The sequence below is a fragment of the Eubalaena glacialis genome, chromosome 11 (assembly GCF_028564815.1).
Source record: "Eubalaena glacialis isolate mEubGla1 chromosome 11, mEubGla1.1.hap2.+ XY, whole genome shotgun sequence".
NCBI classification, from domain to species: domain Eukaryota; kingdom Metazoa; phylum Chordata; class Mammalia; order Artiodactyla; family Balaenidae; genus Eubalaena; species Eubalaena glacialis.
The window spans coordinates 38,228,520-38,250,448 of record NC_083726.1 but is presented as its reverse complement, the minus strand read 5'-3'; the positions used below and the strand labels follow the sequence as shown (position 1 = coordinate 38,250,448).

The 21,929-nt window shown below is 35.2% G+C and overlaps 1 protein-coding gene across 2 annotated transcripts in view; it reads right to left on the bottom strand.

Moving 5' to 3' along the window:
• The window catches only part of PPFIA2 (PTPRF interacting protein alpha 2), a 470,166-nt gene that overhangs the window by 368,848 nt on the left and 79,389 nt on the right, over nt 1–21,929 (bottom strand). For both annotated transcript variants that reach the window (XM_061205834.1, XM_061205833.1), the window contains exon 3: nt 7,744–7,797. In XM_061205834.1, coding sequence (XP_061061817.1) covers nt 7,744–7,797 — 54 coding nt within the window. The remainder of the gene's footprint in view (nt 1–7,743; nt 7,798–21,929) is intronic.

Sequence of the window (21,929 nt, the reverse complement as noted above, 5' to 3'; positions counted from 1 at the left end):
AAACACATAGGGGCAGAGAAAAGAATATTGGATGATCTTTCTGATAAATTAGCATTTGAACAAAGACCCAAGAAAAGTGAGAGAGTAGGTTTGGGGGCTATCTGTGGAGACAGTATGGTAAGCAGAAGGAATAATAGCAACAGCATACCCAGGTAAAGGGATAGCAAGTTGGAATGAACTATGGGAAGGAAGGTATGAGATGAGTTCCTAGAGGAATTGTAAGGTGAGAAGTCATGAAGCGTCTTAGAAACCACTCCATAGGCTTTGGGGATTTTATTCTGATGGGAAGCCAACAATGATTTAAGCCTTGATGTGACATGATCTGACTCATATTTTAAGAAATTTATCCTGCTTGGTTCACTGAAAAAGGACATATGAAAAGGATGGTGGTTCTGATCAAGGTGGTAATTTTGCAGGGGTCTTTCTGAAAATTGGTTAAATTGTCAAAAAATTATGAAGACAGAACTCATAGGATGACTCTAAGGTTTTAACTTTGGAAATAGTAGCATGAAATAGCCATTAATTGATAGGTGGGAAACTGCAGGAGGTTTGTGGAGAGTGACAGAGAAGACCAGAAGCTCAGTTTTTAATTTGTTATGCTTTAAATTCATATTGGATATACAAGTAGACATGTCAAATATTAGTTGGATATACAAGTCGGAAGTTCAGGGGAGTGATGCAGTCTAGAGATGTAAATTATTCAGTTATTAGTGTGTAGATGGCACTTAAGCTGTAAAACAGGCTAGGATTATCAAGGGAGTAAATATAGGTAGAAAAGACTGCAGGGTCCACATAGATAATCCATCCAACTGGCCTCTCAGTTCCTTGATGTCACCAGTTCCAATGAGCTTCATTCCCTCTGTACTTCATCCATTTCCATGACCACAACTTGGGTCTTACCAGCACCTGGGAATGTTTTGGTCCTAAAATGCTTAAATCAAGCATTTGACTCTCTCACCACAATTCTGTATCCCTCTTCCTACACCGTGTTTTTCAAATTTATTGAGACCCTAAATACTCTGCTTCATCAATCCCTTCCTATCTTCACTGAAATTCTTATTCAGCTTAGACTTTATGACATTCTTGCTAATATTCTCAATTATCTTGCTCCATTGGCCTTCCACAGTAATTGACTGGCAGAACCACAACCTGAAATCAAAATGACTGTAGGCATCCCCCCTCCCATACCTGAGCTACAGAGTACTGTTGGAGGAAAAGAAAACACACCTTTGAGTTTATTTATAACCGCTACAAATTCACTGCCTACAAGTGTACCCCGACACTTTCCACTAATCCATCTATGGTCTACCTAATTCTCCCACAATCCATAATGGCTAGATGCATCTTCTCTATATTCCTGAAATATGTTAACCCATCATCTCCCCCCTACTGTCAGCTAATTAGGTCTTTTTAACTTTGTGGGGAAAATAGAAACCATTAAATGGAAACTCTCGCAACTTTGTAAGATCCCCACCTACAAAAACGTTTGCATCAGTTTCCATTCTTTTCTTCTACTTCCATTTCACGTTTGAAGCGACATTTCTCTTTCTACGTAACATGCTCTGGAGTCCATCTTTTTCTGCTTCATCCAATGACCTATTAATTAACTTCTCTTTCCTCAGTAAATTCTTTTCCCTCTCTATGTGCTTTCCATATGTTTCAACACACTCAAATTTTCTCTCCTTAAAATAATTGTCTCTCAGCCTCATCGCTTATATTGGCTATTATTTCTTTTCACTTCCTTCATAATTAAACACTTAGAAATCGTTTCCTTAGCCACTGAATCCAATTCTTATCTTCCATTTAATTTCTTAGGCCACTGGAAACTTGATTCTACCGAATTACTCCACTAAAATTATTCTCACCTAGACCACCCTTTATCCTCTTGTTGCTAAACTTCAGTGGGGCACTCTGTTCTTGAACTCTCAACATCCTGAAACTGCTAATAACCCTTCTCACCACCCTCTCTTGACCTTGGCATTCATGATTACAAACTCTCCTGGTATTCTTTCCTGTAACCATCCTGTTTTATCTTTTTTGAGGAATACTCTTCCTCTTAATTTTCCCTTTCCCTTTCCTCTGACCTTTAAATGCTTTTCTTCCTCAGGGCCTTATTCTGAACTCTTATCTTCTCATTCAGAACACATTTTTTTGGAATGATTTCATCAGCTCCAACAGTGTCAATTAACTATTCTACATGTTCAAATTAATGGCTACAAATGACATCTGACCTTTAAATTCCAAAATCATTCATATATTCCCAACTCTGTCACCTCAATTTAATGTGTCCAAAACTGAACTCAATATCCCCCCTCCAGAAATGCTCTACCTCATGGGATTCTTGTCTCTGTGTATGGTACCTTTATCCACTCAATTGCCAAATTAGAAAGTTCAAAATCATCCTTGACTCTTCAATAAGTTTTATTCTCCTTCCTCCAAACAACCACCTATTCTTGTGTGTTCGTTCACTAAGTCCTTAATAGCTCATGAATCAGTTTATTCCTCTCCATTCTCACTGTCACTTGACAGGCTCATACTAAAAATTTATTGTTTTAAACAAAATAAAATGTTGACTTTCTCCTGATATATTGCCTCAATTAGTTTTATAATGTAGTAGGACAGACAAAAAAAAATCACCATTATCATTTTTGTCATCCCTCCTTTGGATGACTGCAAGAGCCTTTTTCAATGGTTTTCCTGCTTAGTCGTTTCTCTAAATCACTCTCCACTAGAGTCAGAAAAATGTTTCTGAAGGACAGAGCTGATTAAGTGACTCTCCTCTTTAAAGACTTTAATGGGTCCTCATGTTCTTTAGTATAGAGTACAATTTTTTTCCATGAAATTTCTTACTTCTTGCCCTGGATTAATCTTTTACCTTCTATCTCACCACTACCTCCCATCCTTCAGCTTATTTCCTACTCTAGCCACTCTAAGTTATTTTCTAATTTTTAACTTATGCATATAGTATTTCCTTATTTAAAATTCCATGTTCCACCTTTCTCAGTTGGCAAACTTCAACTTATTCTACAATTAGACATTATTTTCTTTTATTTGCCCTCCTTGATCCTCCAGCCCCTTTTTACTCCCATCAATTGGATTACGTGATCCTCTTATTTTCATTTCATCCTGTGCTTACATTATATTGTAATTAGTTTTTACTAACCTGTCTACTCCACTATATTGTAAGATTCTGAAATAAGAAACTGTGAATTGTTTACCACTGTATTTCCAAAACGTAAACAAAGGTCTAGCACACAGCATACACTCAAATATACACTGAATTCTGACTAAACAAATACGAGAATGAAAGTTAGTAATATAGCAATATAACATTCAGGCTGAGTCCAATTTAACTATGTGATTTAGAAAAATCTGCAAGTTCTACTTGCAGCAGCAACTGATTTCCAGTTTACAAGAAATTAAATTACATAACAATTCAGACTCACATTTTTTATTCCCTTATCTTTTGAAGCAAGTGAGTAGAACATTGGCATTTTTTGAATAATCAAATTAAGATCAGTTTTGGAGACTTCAAAATTTTTATGCTATCTACAATATGAAAAATATATAACCTGGTCTAAATAGCACCCTCAGGAAATTGAATTTGTTTTAAATTCTGTGGAGTGTTTACTCAAATTGCTAAGAACCATCAGGAAGACCATTAAAATGAGAACAGAAAGTACAAAAACATGGAATGTACAATTCTGCTTCCTCAGTGGGGAAAGAATTAATAGAGCTGGAGAATGTTCAGGACAGTGTGCATATCAAGCCCAAGGATACCAATTAGATGCATATTCACTTATTCATCACACTCTAGAAATAAAGAGAACCATTAGCATTTGAATAAAGGAAACTTAGAACAATTAAAATACTAAGTTGTGTAGGAAGCAAATTTATAGATCTTATCACTCCGGGGTAACAAATAGAAAGAAAAACAAGGGAGGAACTGAATAGCCCCAGTGGCATTCTTGCTGTAAGTCCTGGATGAGGCAATGAGGTGGACTTGATTCAAACACTGATAATAGAACTCTGAACTATCAAGACACTTCGACACTTGACCAGTGTGTTCAGGAATTTGTTTCATATAGTCTAGGGTTTGTCCCACATTACTCTTTATTAGATTTTGTCCATATTAACCCTCAAAAAGAATCAGAAATAATAGGAAAGTAAGTAGCTAGTTTATATCAGTTTATAAATAATCAGAAAGTTTCTTAAACCAAATGACAGAGAAACTCCCCTCATTGTATACATTAGTCTGCTTGGATCTATATCACGAAACTTAACTTTTGTGGCCAAGCCAGCCGAGCTACTAAATCCCACCTGCAGACTTAGACCTAGCTTGCAGTCTGGGACAAATCCTGGCTCCAGGCTGAGGGTTGGCCAACACCTCTGTGTCACTGGCTTATGGGCTCAAAACAGGACAGTGATCTGTCACACTACTGGTACCACATGGACCTGCATATCCATAGCTCTCCAGATACCAGGTTCAGCTGGTATAGCAGTATAACTATTCATGCTTTATACCTGTTTTTCAGCATCCAAAATCCCCTTGGCTATCAGAAACTGAGTTACCTAGACCTTACCCTGGCCTTCCTAATGGCCGGCCTGATGACCTGACAACTTGATAATGAGGGATATCCGTGACACCTTACATTTCACAAGCTTTTCATTTTTAATAATGTTACTATTTTAAATTTAAAACACTATAGCAAAATGGTATATTAAAAAAGCACTTAATAATGATATTTTACCCTTTAGATTTTAATTATCTATTCCCTTCTTTTTATTTTTATATGTAAATATATGCTATGTTTTTACACTGGAGGTTAATCTGTGATCTAATTTTTGTGAATGAAAAATATATGCAGAATGTAGAATATCTTTGATACAAATTTTCAAAGACAATTTTAAGTTAACATAATGGACAATATTTTTCTTAATGATAGAAGGGTTTATTTTCTAAGATAACTATGTCATTTAGAAAAATCTGCAAGTTCTATTTGCAGCAGCAACTGATTTCCAGTTTACAAATTTAAAAACATACTTTTTGAAATTCTTTTCAGAAGAAAGCCATTATAAAACTCTTGAATTGCCCCTGAAAATAATGAATGATTCTCTCTTTCATTATTAGCATTAAAACTGAGACTTCTTGAATTTTCAAAAAACCTATTTCATATTTATTGTTAAAAATATTAATGCAAACTATACTCCTGGAGTTACTCAAATTTATTCTTACCAGATATGCAAATTTATTTATAATGACATTTGCAAATTTAACACAACTTTTTATACATGCTTACTATTTGAAAATATGCAAAATTCACTTTTTTCTAATGCTTCAGAAATAATATTTATATCTACCCACAGAAAATTTTTCAATTTTTAAATATACCATTTATATTTAAAGATGTATCTGATATTTCTATTATACTGGTAAAGAAATTACTCCACAGCTACATATCCTTGTGAGAGACCATTCATTCAACACTTTATATATTCCGTTCAATGAGAAAAAATTATAAGAACTTGAATTTCTTACCAATGAAAATTTCATCATAGAATGGGTTTAGTAATACACTGTCAACATTTATAAAAAAGACACAACTTTAGAAATGGATAATGGATAATAGTATTCAGATAATCTATTATAAAAGCCTTTTTTTAAAGAAAGAAAAAGTAATATGAAACTTCAAATGGACTTAGGTTATATATAATTTAATCTGACTTTCAGTTTTCTAACCTGGGGGCAAAAACAATAGCTTAATTCAAAGCCTTATTCTTAAATGACTGAAGCAACTCTAGACACCATTACCATTTTACCTTCATACTTGGACTACTTTATATAAGCTTTATAGAGGATTAAAAAGCGATTTTATTACCCAGCTCTTGGTAATATCCTCTCAATATCTCTTTAACAATGGGAAACACTAAATGTATGTATACTGTTAACACCCTAGATTGTCTAAGCTAGGGTGTTAACAGTATACATACATTTATGTACTCTGACATTTGTGTGATGTTTTCCACTCTACAAAAAGTTATAAAGTAAGCACTATCATTGAATTTCAGAAAATGTAGGTAGCAGTATAAAATACCCATCATCATGGTAAGGGATGGCCAAGAGAGAACCTATATCTTCATAATATTATAAATTATGTCCAAAGAAAAAAAGACATACATATATGTAGTATAAAAATACAGACAAATATACAGTTCACTTTTAGCTTTTTGGGAATGAAGTTGATTAAGTTTGCCTTTAGGCCACCATCTTTCCTTTCTGTGACCTTTTTCCCCTGTAAGGGGCTTCTTTCAGTAACTAGGATTTATGCTGACTCAATCTTCCATGTCTAGAAACTTGCTTTCTTGAAAGGATATGATAAACTAATTTATTTTAACATGTAAATAGCAGGTAAGAGTTTTATGGTCACATGCAGAAGAGAGGTGTTTAGTTTAGTTTTGAACAAGGGACAAATCCTCTTAAAACCAACTTATCTCTAATCGCAGAATTCTTTCAGGAATCAGTGAACAGTGAGGGAGGTATTTTAAAGGAAATGGATTTATTCTTCTAATAAAAGTTGAATGCTACGCACAAACATAACACAAAGCAGCAGGATGAAATTACATCACATAAGCAGTCACCTACACTACTACACTGACTTACATTTCATCTTGTCTTATACTGCAGTATAATAGGTTCAGGGACTAAATATAAGCGGCTATCTGAAGACAGTACATTTTCTTTCCTGCATAAATTTAGACAATGAAAATAAAAGGAAGGGAAAGGACTAAAATATGTTGTTTAGCCTACTTTAGGAGCATTATGAAGATTAGACAACATCATGAGACACATGAGAGCGAGACAGGAGAGAAAGAGCTACAATTGAAAGTTATCTTTTTAACACTTCAGTGGTGTCTTAAAGTAATTATATACTTCAGCTAGATGCCTAGATGAAGTATAGCTAAAAATTGACAACACAGGATTCTGTGTGTTCCACATTAAACCTCACAGTGCTAAGTGAAAAGCAAGCAGTGATACAAATGTATGCATTGGCTGTTTGTTGAAATAAATTGAATTTTATTACTTTAGATATACACCGTGAACTCATGTTTGTGCCTCAAGCATGAAATCACAGGAATGTTGTTTTACTCAATGTTTTCTGAAATCAGACATCACAGAAAGGACTACAATGTTCCAATACTAGACTATCAATCTCTTGTTATTGCTTAAAAATGACAATCTTTTAAAACTTTCAAGCACTTTCTCCAATTTTCTAGAAGCTTCCTGGGTAAAGCAGGAAAGAAACAGCAATATCAAGAATCAATACTGTAAAAAAAATGGGCTGATAAAATAATTTTTTCTCAGTAACTAGAAAGTATATTGCAACTGAAATCATACACTTATTTACAATGGTAAACTCTCAAGTTCCAAAAAGTTTTAACTTTTTTTGTAGCCCATTAGTAAGACATAAGGTGTTTATACATACTAATGAAGCTTTTATTCTTATTTTTAGAATCAATGTATGGAGATGAATTTTATGAGTATTAAAACTTTTTAAAACACTAAATGACACCTCAGAGCAAGTTCACATTTTTGTATTAGTTACTGCAATAGCTATAAAGTTTTGAAAGAAACTATTTCAAAAAGTTACCTGTATGACAAATTGTATACAAGTAACTCTGATGATCTGGTATGTACATAATTCATTTCGTCAATAGTTAAATTTAATGAAGAATCTAACTTACCGGTGGATCAGCCCCCTTAGAACCAGTCAGCCCTCCTGTTAGGGATTCGATATCCTGAAAAGGGGAGAGGTGTTGATTGTAAAATGCTACTCAACAGCATGGAGAATTTCCCAGTCCCACAGTGTAATATTTTCTTTAGCTACAAAGTTAGGGCACTCAGCTATATTTTTGTTTTGTTTTGAGACAATCTTACACACTGTAATGCTATATATACCAATTGTCGTATCTAAAAATCTAGATATTTTCTCCAACTCTGTATAATCTGTAAATAGAAAAACATACAAACAGACTAATTATTCTTGAAATATGTAAAGAAAATGGCTCTAGGTGGGAAAGCAGATGTTTCATTCTCTAAGAAGCTGAAGTGAGGGCAGAATAGAAAAAAGAAAATTTAATGAAACTGCAATTTAACATATTATTTGCAAATATTGAACCCATGGAAAATGCTTAAGCTCCAAAAGAATCTAATTATCTACAGTTCACTCTATTACTATACATAGAAGATGAAAATATAAACAGATATGGACAGATTAGCTATTCTTTTATAAGGATTGATTTCTAATCTTAAATCAGTAACCACAGTAGATCATGCCTGAGAAATGATTACAATTGACAAAGGTATCACAAATGAAGAAATGGGTGATGCTGTGACAAACTCGAGAGCAAGTGCGCTGTTTTAGGAACAACTAGAGCTCAGCCTTATTAGTTGTACGGTTTTGGTCACAGGGTTACTAATCATATGGCTTTTTCAAAAGAGGCTAGAATTTTAGGTTTTTAAGTAAAATCTCTCAGGACTTTAATGTTTGCAACTGTTTTAATTTTTAAACCATCCCCCCAGTCCTCCCAAATGAAAAAACAAAACAACAACAACAAAAAAACTGTCTGCTCATAGGTAGATGAATAGGAGTTTGGAGCTAAATTGCTAAGTTACAGTTTTTGCTAAAAAGTTTCTTTCTTGTGACCCTGGTCACTTCTTATCTGTTTGCATCTAGTTGAATGGATAGGTTTGAGGAACCTGGGGAAATGTATTGCAGTAAGAAATCAAAGATGAAAGAAAGATAATTCAGTAAAGATAGAAGGAAAAGAAATTTAAATATCGATGATCAGAGAAACAGCCAACACCTGGATATCATTAAGAATACATGCTACTAATTCACTTGGGACTCAATTACATCATTTCACTGGTATCTCAAAAATGGGGAATCTTAACAATAAATATGGGACTCTAATGAGCATGTGAAGGAAACATTAAAGGCAGAGCAGGGAAGAAGGAAGGGATGGTGTGGTGAAAGTTTCCATCTGAAGGAGCTGACTTTGAACAGGAACTTGATGAGTGATGAATTTCTGCATGCATATTTTATTAAGGGCCATGAATGATAAGGCAACCACAAGAATGCTTGCCAAGAAACTTACTGTCTTCTTCGTAATGCATATATCGTATATAATATTTTTTCCTACCCAGTCCCTTTGAGGAACTTCTTCCCTCCCCATTCTAGTTCTAAAAGAGGCTTATAAAAATTGCTTCAAATGTGGTAGGGGCCTGCCAGAGAATTAAGGCAATATGGATTCTATAAGATATAATGGGAGTGTCTAAGTCCTTGATACTATCATTTGAGCAATGTTTGAAACTGGATGTTCTCCCTGCCTGCAACTTTAAGATAAGTTTCTGGCTCCCAAACACTAAAAGATCCTAATTAATATGTCTGCAATATTAAGTCTATTTTGAAAAGGCCATCCCTCTCCATCCTATTGAAATTCCTTATTCCAACACCACGCATACCATAAACAATCAAATCATCTAAATCATTTGATTTTACGTGATTTTTAACATTTCTATTGTTATCTAAGTAAATCATGTCAGTATACAATAAAATTAAGCATGAAACATATTTATAAATTGGCAAACAAAATTAGCATTCCTTTTGAATCCAAAGATAAAATATAATTTAAAAATTGTTTTAGAATTTCATGGAGTGAAATAAAATGGTAATAAAATGGCTAAAGTGTTAGATTAACAGAAAATAAAACACACAGCCCTTTGCACTTTTTGATAATACTCCTGTTATGACCATGACAAAAAACAAAGTTCTATTCACATGAAAGGTTTCTTCCAAGCACATTTTAAATGAAAAGAAAAAAAAAAAAGGTGTTAAGTACATTTTGAGTTAATACCTTCGTTATTCATAGAAAGGCATATAAATTATATTAACAATAGAATTTCTGATGACATTATCAGAGAGATAATAGGGAAATTAATTCAGAGAAAAAATATTTTAGCAATTTAGTTGAGGCATTTTGTCATCTTGTTAATTAAAAGTTCCACCATGATGATTTCTTGCCATTGTAGAAAAGTTGGGCCAATGCTCAGATCTGTAAAATTTTAAAGTTTTCATGAGAGTCATGGTCTTGAAAAAAAATAAAGCAACAATAGAATTTTGAAGATGAATGGAAAAGGCACTGGTATTTCTGTTTTTTAACATGTTGAATTAAAGCAAATTATGAACTCATGGCTCTAAAGAGAATACAGATATATTCTTTTATTCTGTTTATTCTTTTAATTAAAAAAACTTTTTTTTGATCTTATTTTCTATTTTGAGTGTAAGTTGAGAGAGAGTGTTGGATAGATGCCCAAGTTAAACATGGCTTATCTATCACTTGATGCAAAAAAAATTTTCAGGTGTGAATAACAAGCATAAGTGTGCATGAATGCATGTATGTTGTAAAATTAATAGGTGAAATAAATCCCTTGAGAAACTCTGAAAATAGTTGAAAGTGAGTCAGTCTTTCTGATGGTTGTTGAATATCTTATCTACAAAATATAACTTAAATCTTTGACAAATTTGTCTATCTTGTTATTTACATGTATTTTTATATAGATAACAAAAAGGGAGACACTAAAAAGTAAAAACATTGATTTCCTAGATAGTTTTTAAACTTACTATTGTAATAATGTTATTTGTTTGATTAAAACATTCAAAACAAACTTCGATTTTTTACTGCGTTATGGAATTTTTTAAAACTATGTTGTACACCATATTCATTTAGATTTAATAGCTAATAAATAATAACTACTTACAGAACATTTACTACATGCAGGCACTCTTTAAATGCTTTATATACATTATAAACAGTTTTATAGGGTAGTTATAAGAGCCTTATAAAGTAGTTATTTCTTTTCTCACTTAGGCTAAAAGGTTTATATAACTTACCCAATATCACACAGCTATTAAGAAGTGGGGTTACAAAATATATTTGTTTGACTCCAAACCTGTGTTTTTAATACCAGTTGTAGGAGGACAGCTTTATCCTGGCATCCTGGTGACCTTGCACATATCCACATGGGCCATGTAGGCAAGGCTAACCTTAGGCTGGCCCATGTCTTGGTGGAATATCCTGTGGACCTCCCAGGAACATGACAAGGTAAGCAAGTTATGAAGACCTTGCACATGGCTGTTTCTCATTCTCCTCCTTGGCACCAAGGAGGCATGGAACTTTCCACTGCACTCATCTCCCCCATCCCCAGATCCATCTGCAGGCTATAAAACAGCTAAGGTGCAATATGGAGTGGGCTCCTCCCCAACAGAGCAGCCTGCCACTCTTGTTGTCTGTCATCTGGCTCATCCAATTTAGTGTTGTCCTGTGGGCCTAGCGACCACATCCAGGATTAGATTTAGGCTACTGATGTGACTAAGGTGCAAAATTTAAGGAGGCACTCATTTTGAGGGTCATACAGGTGCTGATCCTGTCCTTGCAGGATCCTGAGAGTGAGTGCCCCCTTAAATGTTACACCCTAGGCACCTCATTCTTAGACATCTGCAAAAACAAGCTGACACTCGTACAATCCTGAGAGCGAATGACTCCTTAAACTTTGTGCCCTAAGTACCTTACTTGTCTCACCCTAGTCCTGGCCCTTCTAGGGGTGTGGAAAGCTGACACCACGGAGACTTTGTTTATGCTGTATATGTAACATAGTCTTTCAATCCATTTGGACTCATTGTCTCCTTCCCAGTCAAATCTACAGAGGTGTGGCGAGCCAACCTGGCACCTGCCCACGCGCTGCTGCTGCTCGGGGACGGCTTGCTGTTTCGTATCAGCGTTATATAGCCTCCTTTATACAGGCTGCTGTTATCTACACAGAACCAAATAAACTAGGATCTATTAATTATGGAATCCAATTCACTTCTTAAAAAGAAAATTCAGGTAATGAAAGTTTCACTTCCCTCTCCAAGGTGTCAAATACCTGAGCGAGGTTATTAGCAGTCCTTGACACAAGCTGTATAGAGTCAGTCTCTTTTAATATGGGAAAACCCTGCTTCTGAGATGGAAACCTGGTAATTCAAGGCTGACCCATGAATCAGAAGTCTTAAGGCTTGGGAAGGGCGAGCCACAGATGCAGTGGAGCAGTCAGCGTCAGAGCTCTAAGCAGAGGGAGATTTGAGGGCAGCCTGGAGCATGGGTATCACCTCCACCCAGGTTTAAAATAAACTCCACTTTGTGCTGCACTGATGCTGTTGGTTGCCCATCTGCACCTTTTTCCCTTGCTCTGAAAGTTGACATATTTTTCCCTTGACAGACAATTTGAATGATGGAGCTATAGGGATTAATCATGTGGTTTGCCCTGCAGATCATTAAGTTCAGATGTTGTAAATCTTGCTTCCTCTGTGTGGAGGTGGGAAAAAGGAGGATATTAGAAGTTGAGGTTTCACTCAGGACTATTGCTGGATCCTTATTTTTATTCCTGAAGAGTAGGATCAGCCAGTTACGGTCAAGGAAAAGATGTTAAGGTAGCTTGGGTATCAAATACATTAAAAATGAAGAATAGAAAATTCTAAACAGTCAGTTGAATCTAATATTGCACATGCCATCAGACCCAGAATATCTTAAAACCTAATAGTTACATTTAAAGTTAATATCAAGTTTTCAAGTACTACTCTTCTACAGAATCACTTTATATAATATGAAAATACTTAAAGCATTACAATATTGTTACCAGCTATGAGTATTTTGCAATTTGATTTATGCATATTTGTAATTTGCAATTATTTTAGAATATCTTCAGAGGAAAGTGATTTATTTCAATATAGAGTACATTTTCATGCACTAAACAATCTATCAAAAATATATTAGTATAGGACTTCCCTGGTGGCTCAGTGGTTAAGAATCCACCTGCCAATGCAGGGGACATGGGTTCAAGCCCTGGTCTGGGAGGATCCCACATGCTGCGGAGCAACTAAGCCCGTGTGCCACAACTACTGAGCCTGTGCTCTAGAGCCCGCGAGCCACAACTACTGAGCCCACGTGCCACAACTACTGAAGCCCACGCACCTAGAGCCCATGCTCCGCAACAAGAGAAGCCACCGCAATGAGAAGCCCGTGCACCACAAAGAAGAGTAGCCCCCGCTCGCCGCAACTAGAGAAAGCCCGCGTGCAGCAACGAAGACCCAACGCAGCCAAATAAATAAATAGATAAATTTATAAAAAATATATATATATATATTACTATAGTGAAATCAATATAAAATAGTAAAACATCAACCATGTTTACTGAATTATTATATTTAAAATTTGTTTCAAGGTCTTTAAAAATATGATGAGGTATTTTATGTTTGTAGAGAAGTTTACAAAATTCATATATTCAAAATATCAAAATTAAGCATTTCTCTCATCCCTTTTATGGAAAAATTCCCCCCAAATGTCCCTCATGTTCCATTCTCTTTCGATGCAGGCTTTTGTCCCCACTACATCACTGTTACCCCTCTTATCAAGGCTGCCGATGACATCTAATTAGCTGAATCAACTGTCAAGGTTCATCATCATTTTTCTTGTCTCTAAGCCACATTTGACACAGTTAACCACTCCATCCTTCTTGAAATACTTTTTCTGGTCTTAGTATCCATTGAGTTTCACCCTCTGTGTAATTTTATTTAGTACCATGGCTTTAAGTACCATGTACGCTAATGAATTCTGGATTCCTTTTATCCTCAGAGATTTACACTGCCTACAACCTCCACTTGGGTGTATTACAGTTATCTAAAACTTAATGCAAAATCAAACTTGATTCTCACCTCAAACCTTCCCCTAAATTAGGTTTCTGTCCCAGTACTGTCCATCTTGACATCACCATTTACCCAGTTTCTTAGGTCCAAATCCATCAGCAAATCCTGCCAATTCTATCTTTAAAATATGGCTTGAATTAGACTATTTCTTACCATCTGCATTACTACCAACCTGATCCCGTGGACCAAATCAACAATATTCTCCCTTGGGCTAAAGAATGATCTTCCTAACTGTTGTCCCTGCATCTGTTCTTGTATCCTCATTCCTCATATATTCTCCACACTGTAGTCAGAGCTATCTATTTAAAATCCACATTAGATCAGATTACTCCCATGATCCAAACCCCTCCATGGTTTCCCACTAATCTTACAACAAAATACAAACTTATTACTATGTCATGCAAGCCCTGTGATGATCTGGCTTTGCCCACCTCACTGATCTTGTCTTTTGCCATATCCTTCTTTCTCATGCCACCCAGCCACACTGGCTCCACTGCTGTGTGAAAAACAAGCCAAATATAACTAACTGTCTAAATCAGTGAAGGTTCTACCCAGAAACAAAAGGCTAACTCAAAAACAATGTAAAAGAGCATTTAATCAGAGGATATTTTATAGAGGTATGGAGGGTTTAATGGATCCAGCGGAATGTGAAGCATGGAGACTGACGGAAAGTCATAATAACCACTCCAAGCCCAAAGGAGTAAGGTAAAAGAACAATGTTGTCAGGAGTTCAGCAAGGGATGAGCGCCACTCATCAGCCTCTAGAGCAGTTTGCCGCACGTGGAGCTCAACAAGTACTTTTTGAACGGATGAATGACTGATTGAATGAGTAAAGCAGGTAATATAATTTTATACCTAAAAAAGCCAAGTCTCAGAGTATACAAATGATGAAGTATTTCTAATTGTTGTATAAATGTATCACTTTGAAAGCATGGCTCAAGGTAATAGTGTCTGTACACCAAATCTTTTTCGAATGCCTGAATGAACAAGTTAATGAATGACTTGCCCAAGATCACACAGCCGGTAAATGCTCCAAAGAAGCTTTGAAATCCTGGGTGTTATAACCCCAAGCACAGTGTACATTTTTTTCCATTATACGTCACTAATGAGATATCCTCCTTAAAAAAGACACTCAACTCTATATTATCTTGAGGCAATACATTTCTATATATCCCAGAGTTTCTAGTTCATAAGAAGGAAAATACACAAAATGATTTAATAGATAATAAACAATACATTAAATTTATCTTCCAGTGAAATACTGTCAATACTTCAAATTAAAAACCTGATACCCTAATTATTGCACAATAAATAAATCAATGCTTGATAACTTTATATAACATATGTGCTGAGCATTAATAAACAGTTCAAATACATTAAACTAAAAATCAATAATGTTTATTTTTATGTAACATTTCATAGTGTGTAGGTACATAGCACTGGCAATGAGTAACAGTCAGAAAACAAAATTTCTTTTAAAAAATCATTCAGTTTTTTACATAAGGCTTAATGGAAACAATCTTTCATCCCAGAACACCAGCTCCTTGAGGCAAGCATCCAAATAATGAAGCTGAGTTTATTAATGAGGCATCTTCCTGCTCTACCAGGCTTAAGCTGTTAGTGTTTCCTTGGCATCTTTACAGGGTAAATTTCCAGGGAGGCAGAGAAGAAGCAAGAAACACACACAACCAATAAATCGTCTTTCTTGCGGAAGCCAGAAAGAGCCCTGTTTAGTCATTCTTTAAAATTTTTTAATAAAGGAAAATATCTACACTCTTACTGCGAGCATAGGTCAGCCCAAATCTGAATTTTCCCTGAGCCACACAATTAATTCCTTCAAATGAGAATGACTGAGCATCTGTTATGACTGAGGCACTGTGCTGGACACAGAGAGCATGATGATGAATAAGTCAAGGTCACAGCTTTCAAAGAGTTCACAGTCTAGTAGGGCGTGAGAATGACAAAGACAATTTAGTCAACAAATGCATGATGCACACAAAGTAAGCACAAGGCACCACACTGAATCTGGTGTATGGAATCCAGAGGCTATGACATCCTCTCTGACTTCAAGGATCTTTCAGAATGTCAATCTGAAGAATAACATGAGGAAGAATTCAGAGAAATAAGGTGCTGAATTTACAACATATAGGGGTTGTAAAGGGAAATTTTATAAAGTGCCAGTGTCTGAGTATTTCATGTTGCTGGAATTGTATTTGTTTTTGAATGCACACTGGGTAAGTCTGCCCTAAGACCTTGGGCAACATAATAATTAACATTTATTAAGCATTTACTGTACCAGATGCCATGCTGAAAGTTCTATTGCCTCATTAAAAAGCATCCCAGCTCTTTTAGCTGATTATTTTCACCATTTTTAAGATGATGAAACTTAGTCTTCAAGAGTTTAAATGACTTGACAAAGGTTACATAACTACTAAATGTTCAAAGCTAAACAGGCTAACTTCAGAGGCAATGATTTTTAACTATTATGCTCTCTTGAGTAAGTGGAGGTGTGGAAAAAAATGTGGAGGACATCTTGGCATGCCACATAGTGACTTGGCAGAAAACATACTTATTCAATATTTGTAGAAGAAATGAATAAAATTGCAAGCAGACTTTTTCTGAGGTGAGGTGGATATTCTCTGATGGAAAAAAGAATATCCTTGTCTGACCTACAGTTAAGAGCGTTAATGCCACTGGATTTAGCAAAAAAGTAAAATTCCAAAGATTTTTGCTATATATTTCTAAGTTCAAAGTATCCTTTTCAAACTCAAACCTAGACAGGAAATCTAATATGTATCAAAAACATAATTGTGTCAGTGTTGCATGGAATAGGGTTTTCTGAAGAAAGTACCAAAGAGATTTAAGGTTCTGCCTTTTCCATGGAGTGCCCTCTTTGAAGCACTTTCCATTATGATTTTTTTGTGCTGCTCTTTTTCTTGTCTAGTCCCTTCCATATGGCTGAGGTGATAAAGGGAACCTTTTGCTAAATCCTGACTCAGACTCAGCTCCTTTTTGCCAACTTTTACACATTGATGGGTACTTGTTATCTCAAATTTAATATGGCCAAATCAGACCTCATCTCCTCTCCTCCTCTGCCATTACTCTGGGCAACTGCCTCCATCCAATTTCTTCTCCCAGCATTTATCTCTTTTGGCATTTCCAATAAACAGTCAATCGAGATTTCTGGAGGTCAATAGAGTGTTGCCTCACTCTGGTATTCAAATACCAAGCCAGTCAATTTTTCCTTCTAGATATCTGCTTAGTTCAATCTACTACCTCCTTTCATCATCCACTCCATTCACTACCTTAGTTCAAAGCCTCATTTTATTTTTCCCTTATTCCTGGATTTCTCCAAAATAGTGTCTTTTTTGAGTTCTTTTTTCTATTCTCATCCTTATACAATCTCTTCTCCAGAGAAGTGTTTCTCACAATGTGACCTGGAAACTAGTAGCATCAGTGTCACCTAGGAACTTACAAATGCATTTTCTTGGGGTTTACTCCAGTCCTGCTGAATCAGAAACTCTTAACAAGCCCTCCAAGTGAGTCTGATGCAGGCTAAAGTTTAAGAACCACTACTTCAGAATGATGTGTTTCAAATGCAATTATGTATATGTTACTCCTATACTCAAAATCCTTAATAAGATCCTATTCTTTTTAGGATGAAAAACACATTAAGCATATTTATGCACGAAGTCATTGATTATATAGTTCTAGACTTTTCTTATTTCACTTTTTACCACTTCCTCAAAAGAAACCTTATACTCTCTATCATAATGAACCCTGTACTTCCCTTTTGTGTCAAGTGTTTTCTTACTTCTATGCTTCTGCACCACAGATCCTTCTGCCTAGAAAGCCACCCCTCCCTCCTCTGGATAAATCTTACCCTTTGAGACTCAGCCCAGGCACCACCTCCTCTCAGGAGACTTTCCTGAGTCCCTCAAGCTGGGGTAATGGTTCTGCTGCTACTTCCACAGCATCTTCCACTTAACCCACTCACAACTCTACCACATCATTTTATAATTGTCATTCTACTCACCTGTCTTTGCCATTCATTTGAGGGCTAAATTAGCTCAGTGAGGCACTTACCATCTCTGTATCTTCAGTAGTTATCACAAAGCATGACCAATAAATGTTAAAGGAATTTCATAAATTTATGTTGAATCTAGCCTCCCATGAACTCCTATAAGGAGAGGGCAAGCTGATTGGCTGACAGTAGTACTTGGGATCACTTTGAAACTTTCCTTATCCTATATTAGTACATTTTCATTCTGGGTATATATTGTTTTGGTTAGTGTATACCAGCCATTGAGAAGCTGATTATCTTTGAGTTTACTGCAGAATTTAAACTTCTGGATGGCAAGACTGATGATCAGATATTTTTGTTAACACAACAGAGGACCAATCATCCCAAGAGAACCTGGCTGAGGAGTAGCCAACAGCCGTTTAATTATACCTCAAGTGTACAAGATGTAACACACATGCAAGAAGAAATATCTTAGTGATCAAGAGAACAGGTTCAAGCGTAGCTTCACTACTTACTAGCTATGTGACCTTGGGCAAATTGCTTTATATACCTCATATAAAATAAGTCAACCTATGTCTTACTACTTATCTTAGGAGGACCTTGGAGTATTAATTACAATTGTTCATGGAAAGTTAAATTGATAACCTATAGTAAATTATCAATTAAAAGTAGCTATTATTATGCATGGAATAATGTACAGGTACAGATTAGATTATACATGTATAAAATAGTCTATGGACACATTACATAATGATATACATTGAAACAGATAAGCATTAGCATGCATATAGATGAGACCAACATACAGATTAATTTTAGGTACGAATCTCCATTAAATTTCTAGAATGTATTTTCCCTGAAAGGCAAGAGAGCCTAAGTTTCATATTTTACCTCCTCAATTATCCCTATAATTTTCATGCATTTCTATGGCTTTGGTTCTTATAAATTTTTCACCAATAGTATTTTTTAAATATGTAATTTTTATTCTCCCTACTAAAGTTTGAGGAATCTTTTTGCTGTAGAGTAAGAATTATTTTTTGTATAAAATTCATGAATGTATACACAATTTACTCCTCTTTCAGTGTTGTGTTATCTGACGTCACATATTTATATAACATGGTGGGCAGCTTTAAGCCTGTTTGAAATGTGCTATAGCAATTGAGAGGAAGGGTCCAACATTTAAAAGAGGATATCAATGTTATGATCCTAGGTACACAAAATTTGTGGAAATTTATCTATCAGCCTTTATTGGTTGAGAGTCAGACTCAATTACTGTGATCTTAATTTACAATTAAACCTTCAATTATATGATGTTTGATCTTTCCCTGACACAAAACACAAGTAGATATCTAGGAAAAAATACAATACCCCATCCTTTTTAAAAAATCAGGTTTTATGTTTAACTCAGTAAATAATAGCCTAAAACTTTTACTGGGTTAAAAAAAAAAACTGGATATTATCCTGAGGTGATTTTTTTAGAGGAAAGAATAAAATATATCTCTTTTCCAACTATTATCAGCAATTTCACTGACTGCAGTACCTTAAAGACATGTATCATTCTGATTTATAAATAACTACAAGGAAGAATTGATTGTGAACTGAAAACAAAAATAGGGCAAGTAGTTTATTTAAAAATAAATATGTATATTACAGATATTTCTAACAAATATCTAACTATATCTGTCTAAATTTTATGTATTAGACCAATTAACATATATAGTTTTTCAAGGTAATCATGAGAAATTGGCAAGAAAGCAGATGAAATATTTTCAAATCCATTAAGTTCACACTTACAGACAAGTCTGGCACAGGATTTTCAGCTAAATATTAAGTATTTCATGATAATACCTTAATTTTGGAAATAATAGTCATGTAGGAATCAGGTAGAGAGATGAGAACTAGATAAAACAGTAATAAGTAGCATTATCTAAAATAAGATATGCAAAATTTTCAGAAAGAAGTCTAATTTGAATCTAAGGGATATGCAGACAACTTCCCTCTATATTGCTATTTTCTTTTAAGAAAAAAATTTATCAAGTTCTAAATCATAAGAAATAGATTTTAAATTTATTTCCTATCTCTTCTGTTTTTGAAGTAAAGAATGATGACTATAATGGTAACCAGAAATAGCAAGAGGACTATAATTTCTCTATTTTTTCTTCTGATCAGCTCCATTTCAATTGATGCTACCGGGATTCTGATATGAATCAATGTTTGCAATATCAATATCACATTCTCAAAATACTATTAAATAAAAGAAAATGAAACTGACTGAAATCAGAGCATAAAATGTACTGATATTATGCTATTAGACTAATTGAGATTATATCATAGTGTGAGAGACTTCCAACCTGGAGATTTAGTCAATGACAGAATGCTCTATAGTCGGTATATGTTCTATAGACAGTCTTGTTTTCTTCTATTCAACTGAACAGGTTCCCAAAAAACCCAACCAATACCAAGTATCAAAGTTTATAATAAATATGCTTTGATTTATAAGATATAGTAAATCAAATAAAATTGGAATATTTTATATTCAGATCTCTCCTTTCTTTAATATTTCTGAAACTTATTTTTCCTTATTTATTATTCCTCCCAGATGTAAATGAGAGCATTCAACTGAGCCACACAGTCAGATAAGAATTCCAAAGTGCATAGAATTCTAAGCCTCTTGAGATTAGTGCGGTGGCAAAGAAATTTGGCTATTTCTCTTAAATGAAGCCCTCTGGGCAATAAATGCAGATAGTCCTCACTTTGCACGATACAGTGTTAACCAAATCTGGTGAATATAAGAACTATGTCCTGGTTTTGCATGGCTCTGTGGCAATTCAGTTGCTGTGTAAAGCAAGGCCACAGCTCCCCTGGTTCCAACATGCACTGGTTTCAGTTAACACAGTAGCATGCAAAGTAAGAACTGCCTGCAGTTACTTTTAGATGGTAGATTAGTCTTTATTCCTTTGCCTCCAGCATCCCCAAAACTAGATTGTGAATCCTGAATACATAATGCAGTAGCTATGTATAACCCAATATTAAAATTGGAATCCTTCTCAATTTTAGCTTGGCCCAAAGGCTAAGAACAATGCTATGGTGACAAGCATCCTCACATCCTCAAGCAAGGAGTTGCACCAGGTCTTGCTAAAATACTGTAAAGAAAACTTCTGCCAGAATTGAAAAGCATCTTCTCTTAATGGGGCATTATTGACACATTGGATAGGAAAAAATATATATCATTTTATATACATTAAGCACATTTAATATGGGATCTATCCTCTTAACAAAATTTTAAGTGCACAATGCAGTACTATTAACTGTAGCTGCAGTATTGTACAGCAGGTCTCTAGAACGTACTCATTTTACATAACTGACACTTTATACCTGTTGGTTATCAACTCCTCATTTCCCACTCTCCATAGCCCCTGGAAACCACTACTCTCTGCTTCTATGACTTTGACTATTTTAGATACTTCATATAAGTGGAATCATGCAGAATTTGTTCTTCTGTGACTGCCTTATTTTATTTAACATAATATCTTCAAGGTTTATCCATCTTGCTGCATTTGGCAGGATTTCCTTCTTTTTAAAGGCTGTATAATATTCCATTGTGTGTATATATGTATGTGTGTATGTCTGTGTGTGTGTGTACACATATCACATTTCCTTTATCCATTCATCCATGTACATCTTTTGCACATCTCAGCTGCTGTGAATAGTGCCACAGTGAAAAATCTTTTTGAGACTGTGATTTAAATTCTTGTGCATAAATACCCAGAAGTGAGGTTGCTGGATCACATGGTACTTCTATTTTTAATTTTTTGAGGAATCTCTATACTGTTTTTCACACTGGCTGCACCATTTTGCATTCCCACCAACAGTGTACAAGGGTTCCAATTTCTCTACATCTTCACCAACATTTGTTATCTTCTTTGTGTATAGTACAGTATCTTTGTTTTTCAGGATGTTTGGCATCTTCAGACATGGGCACCAAAGCCTGTCCCTGTTTCTCACTCCTTAACCCCAAAGCACACCCCCCCACACACACACACAGACACATACACACACATTTCTGAGGACTAGATGTGGGCTGCACAGGAAGGAGTGCATCTTGA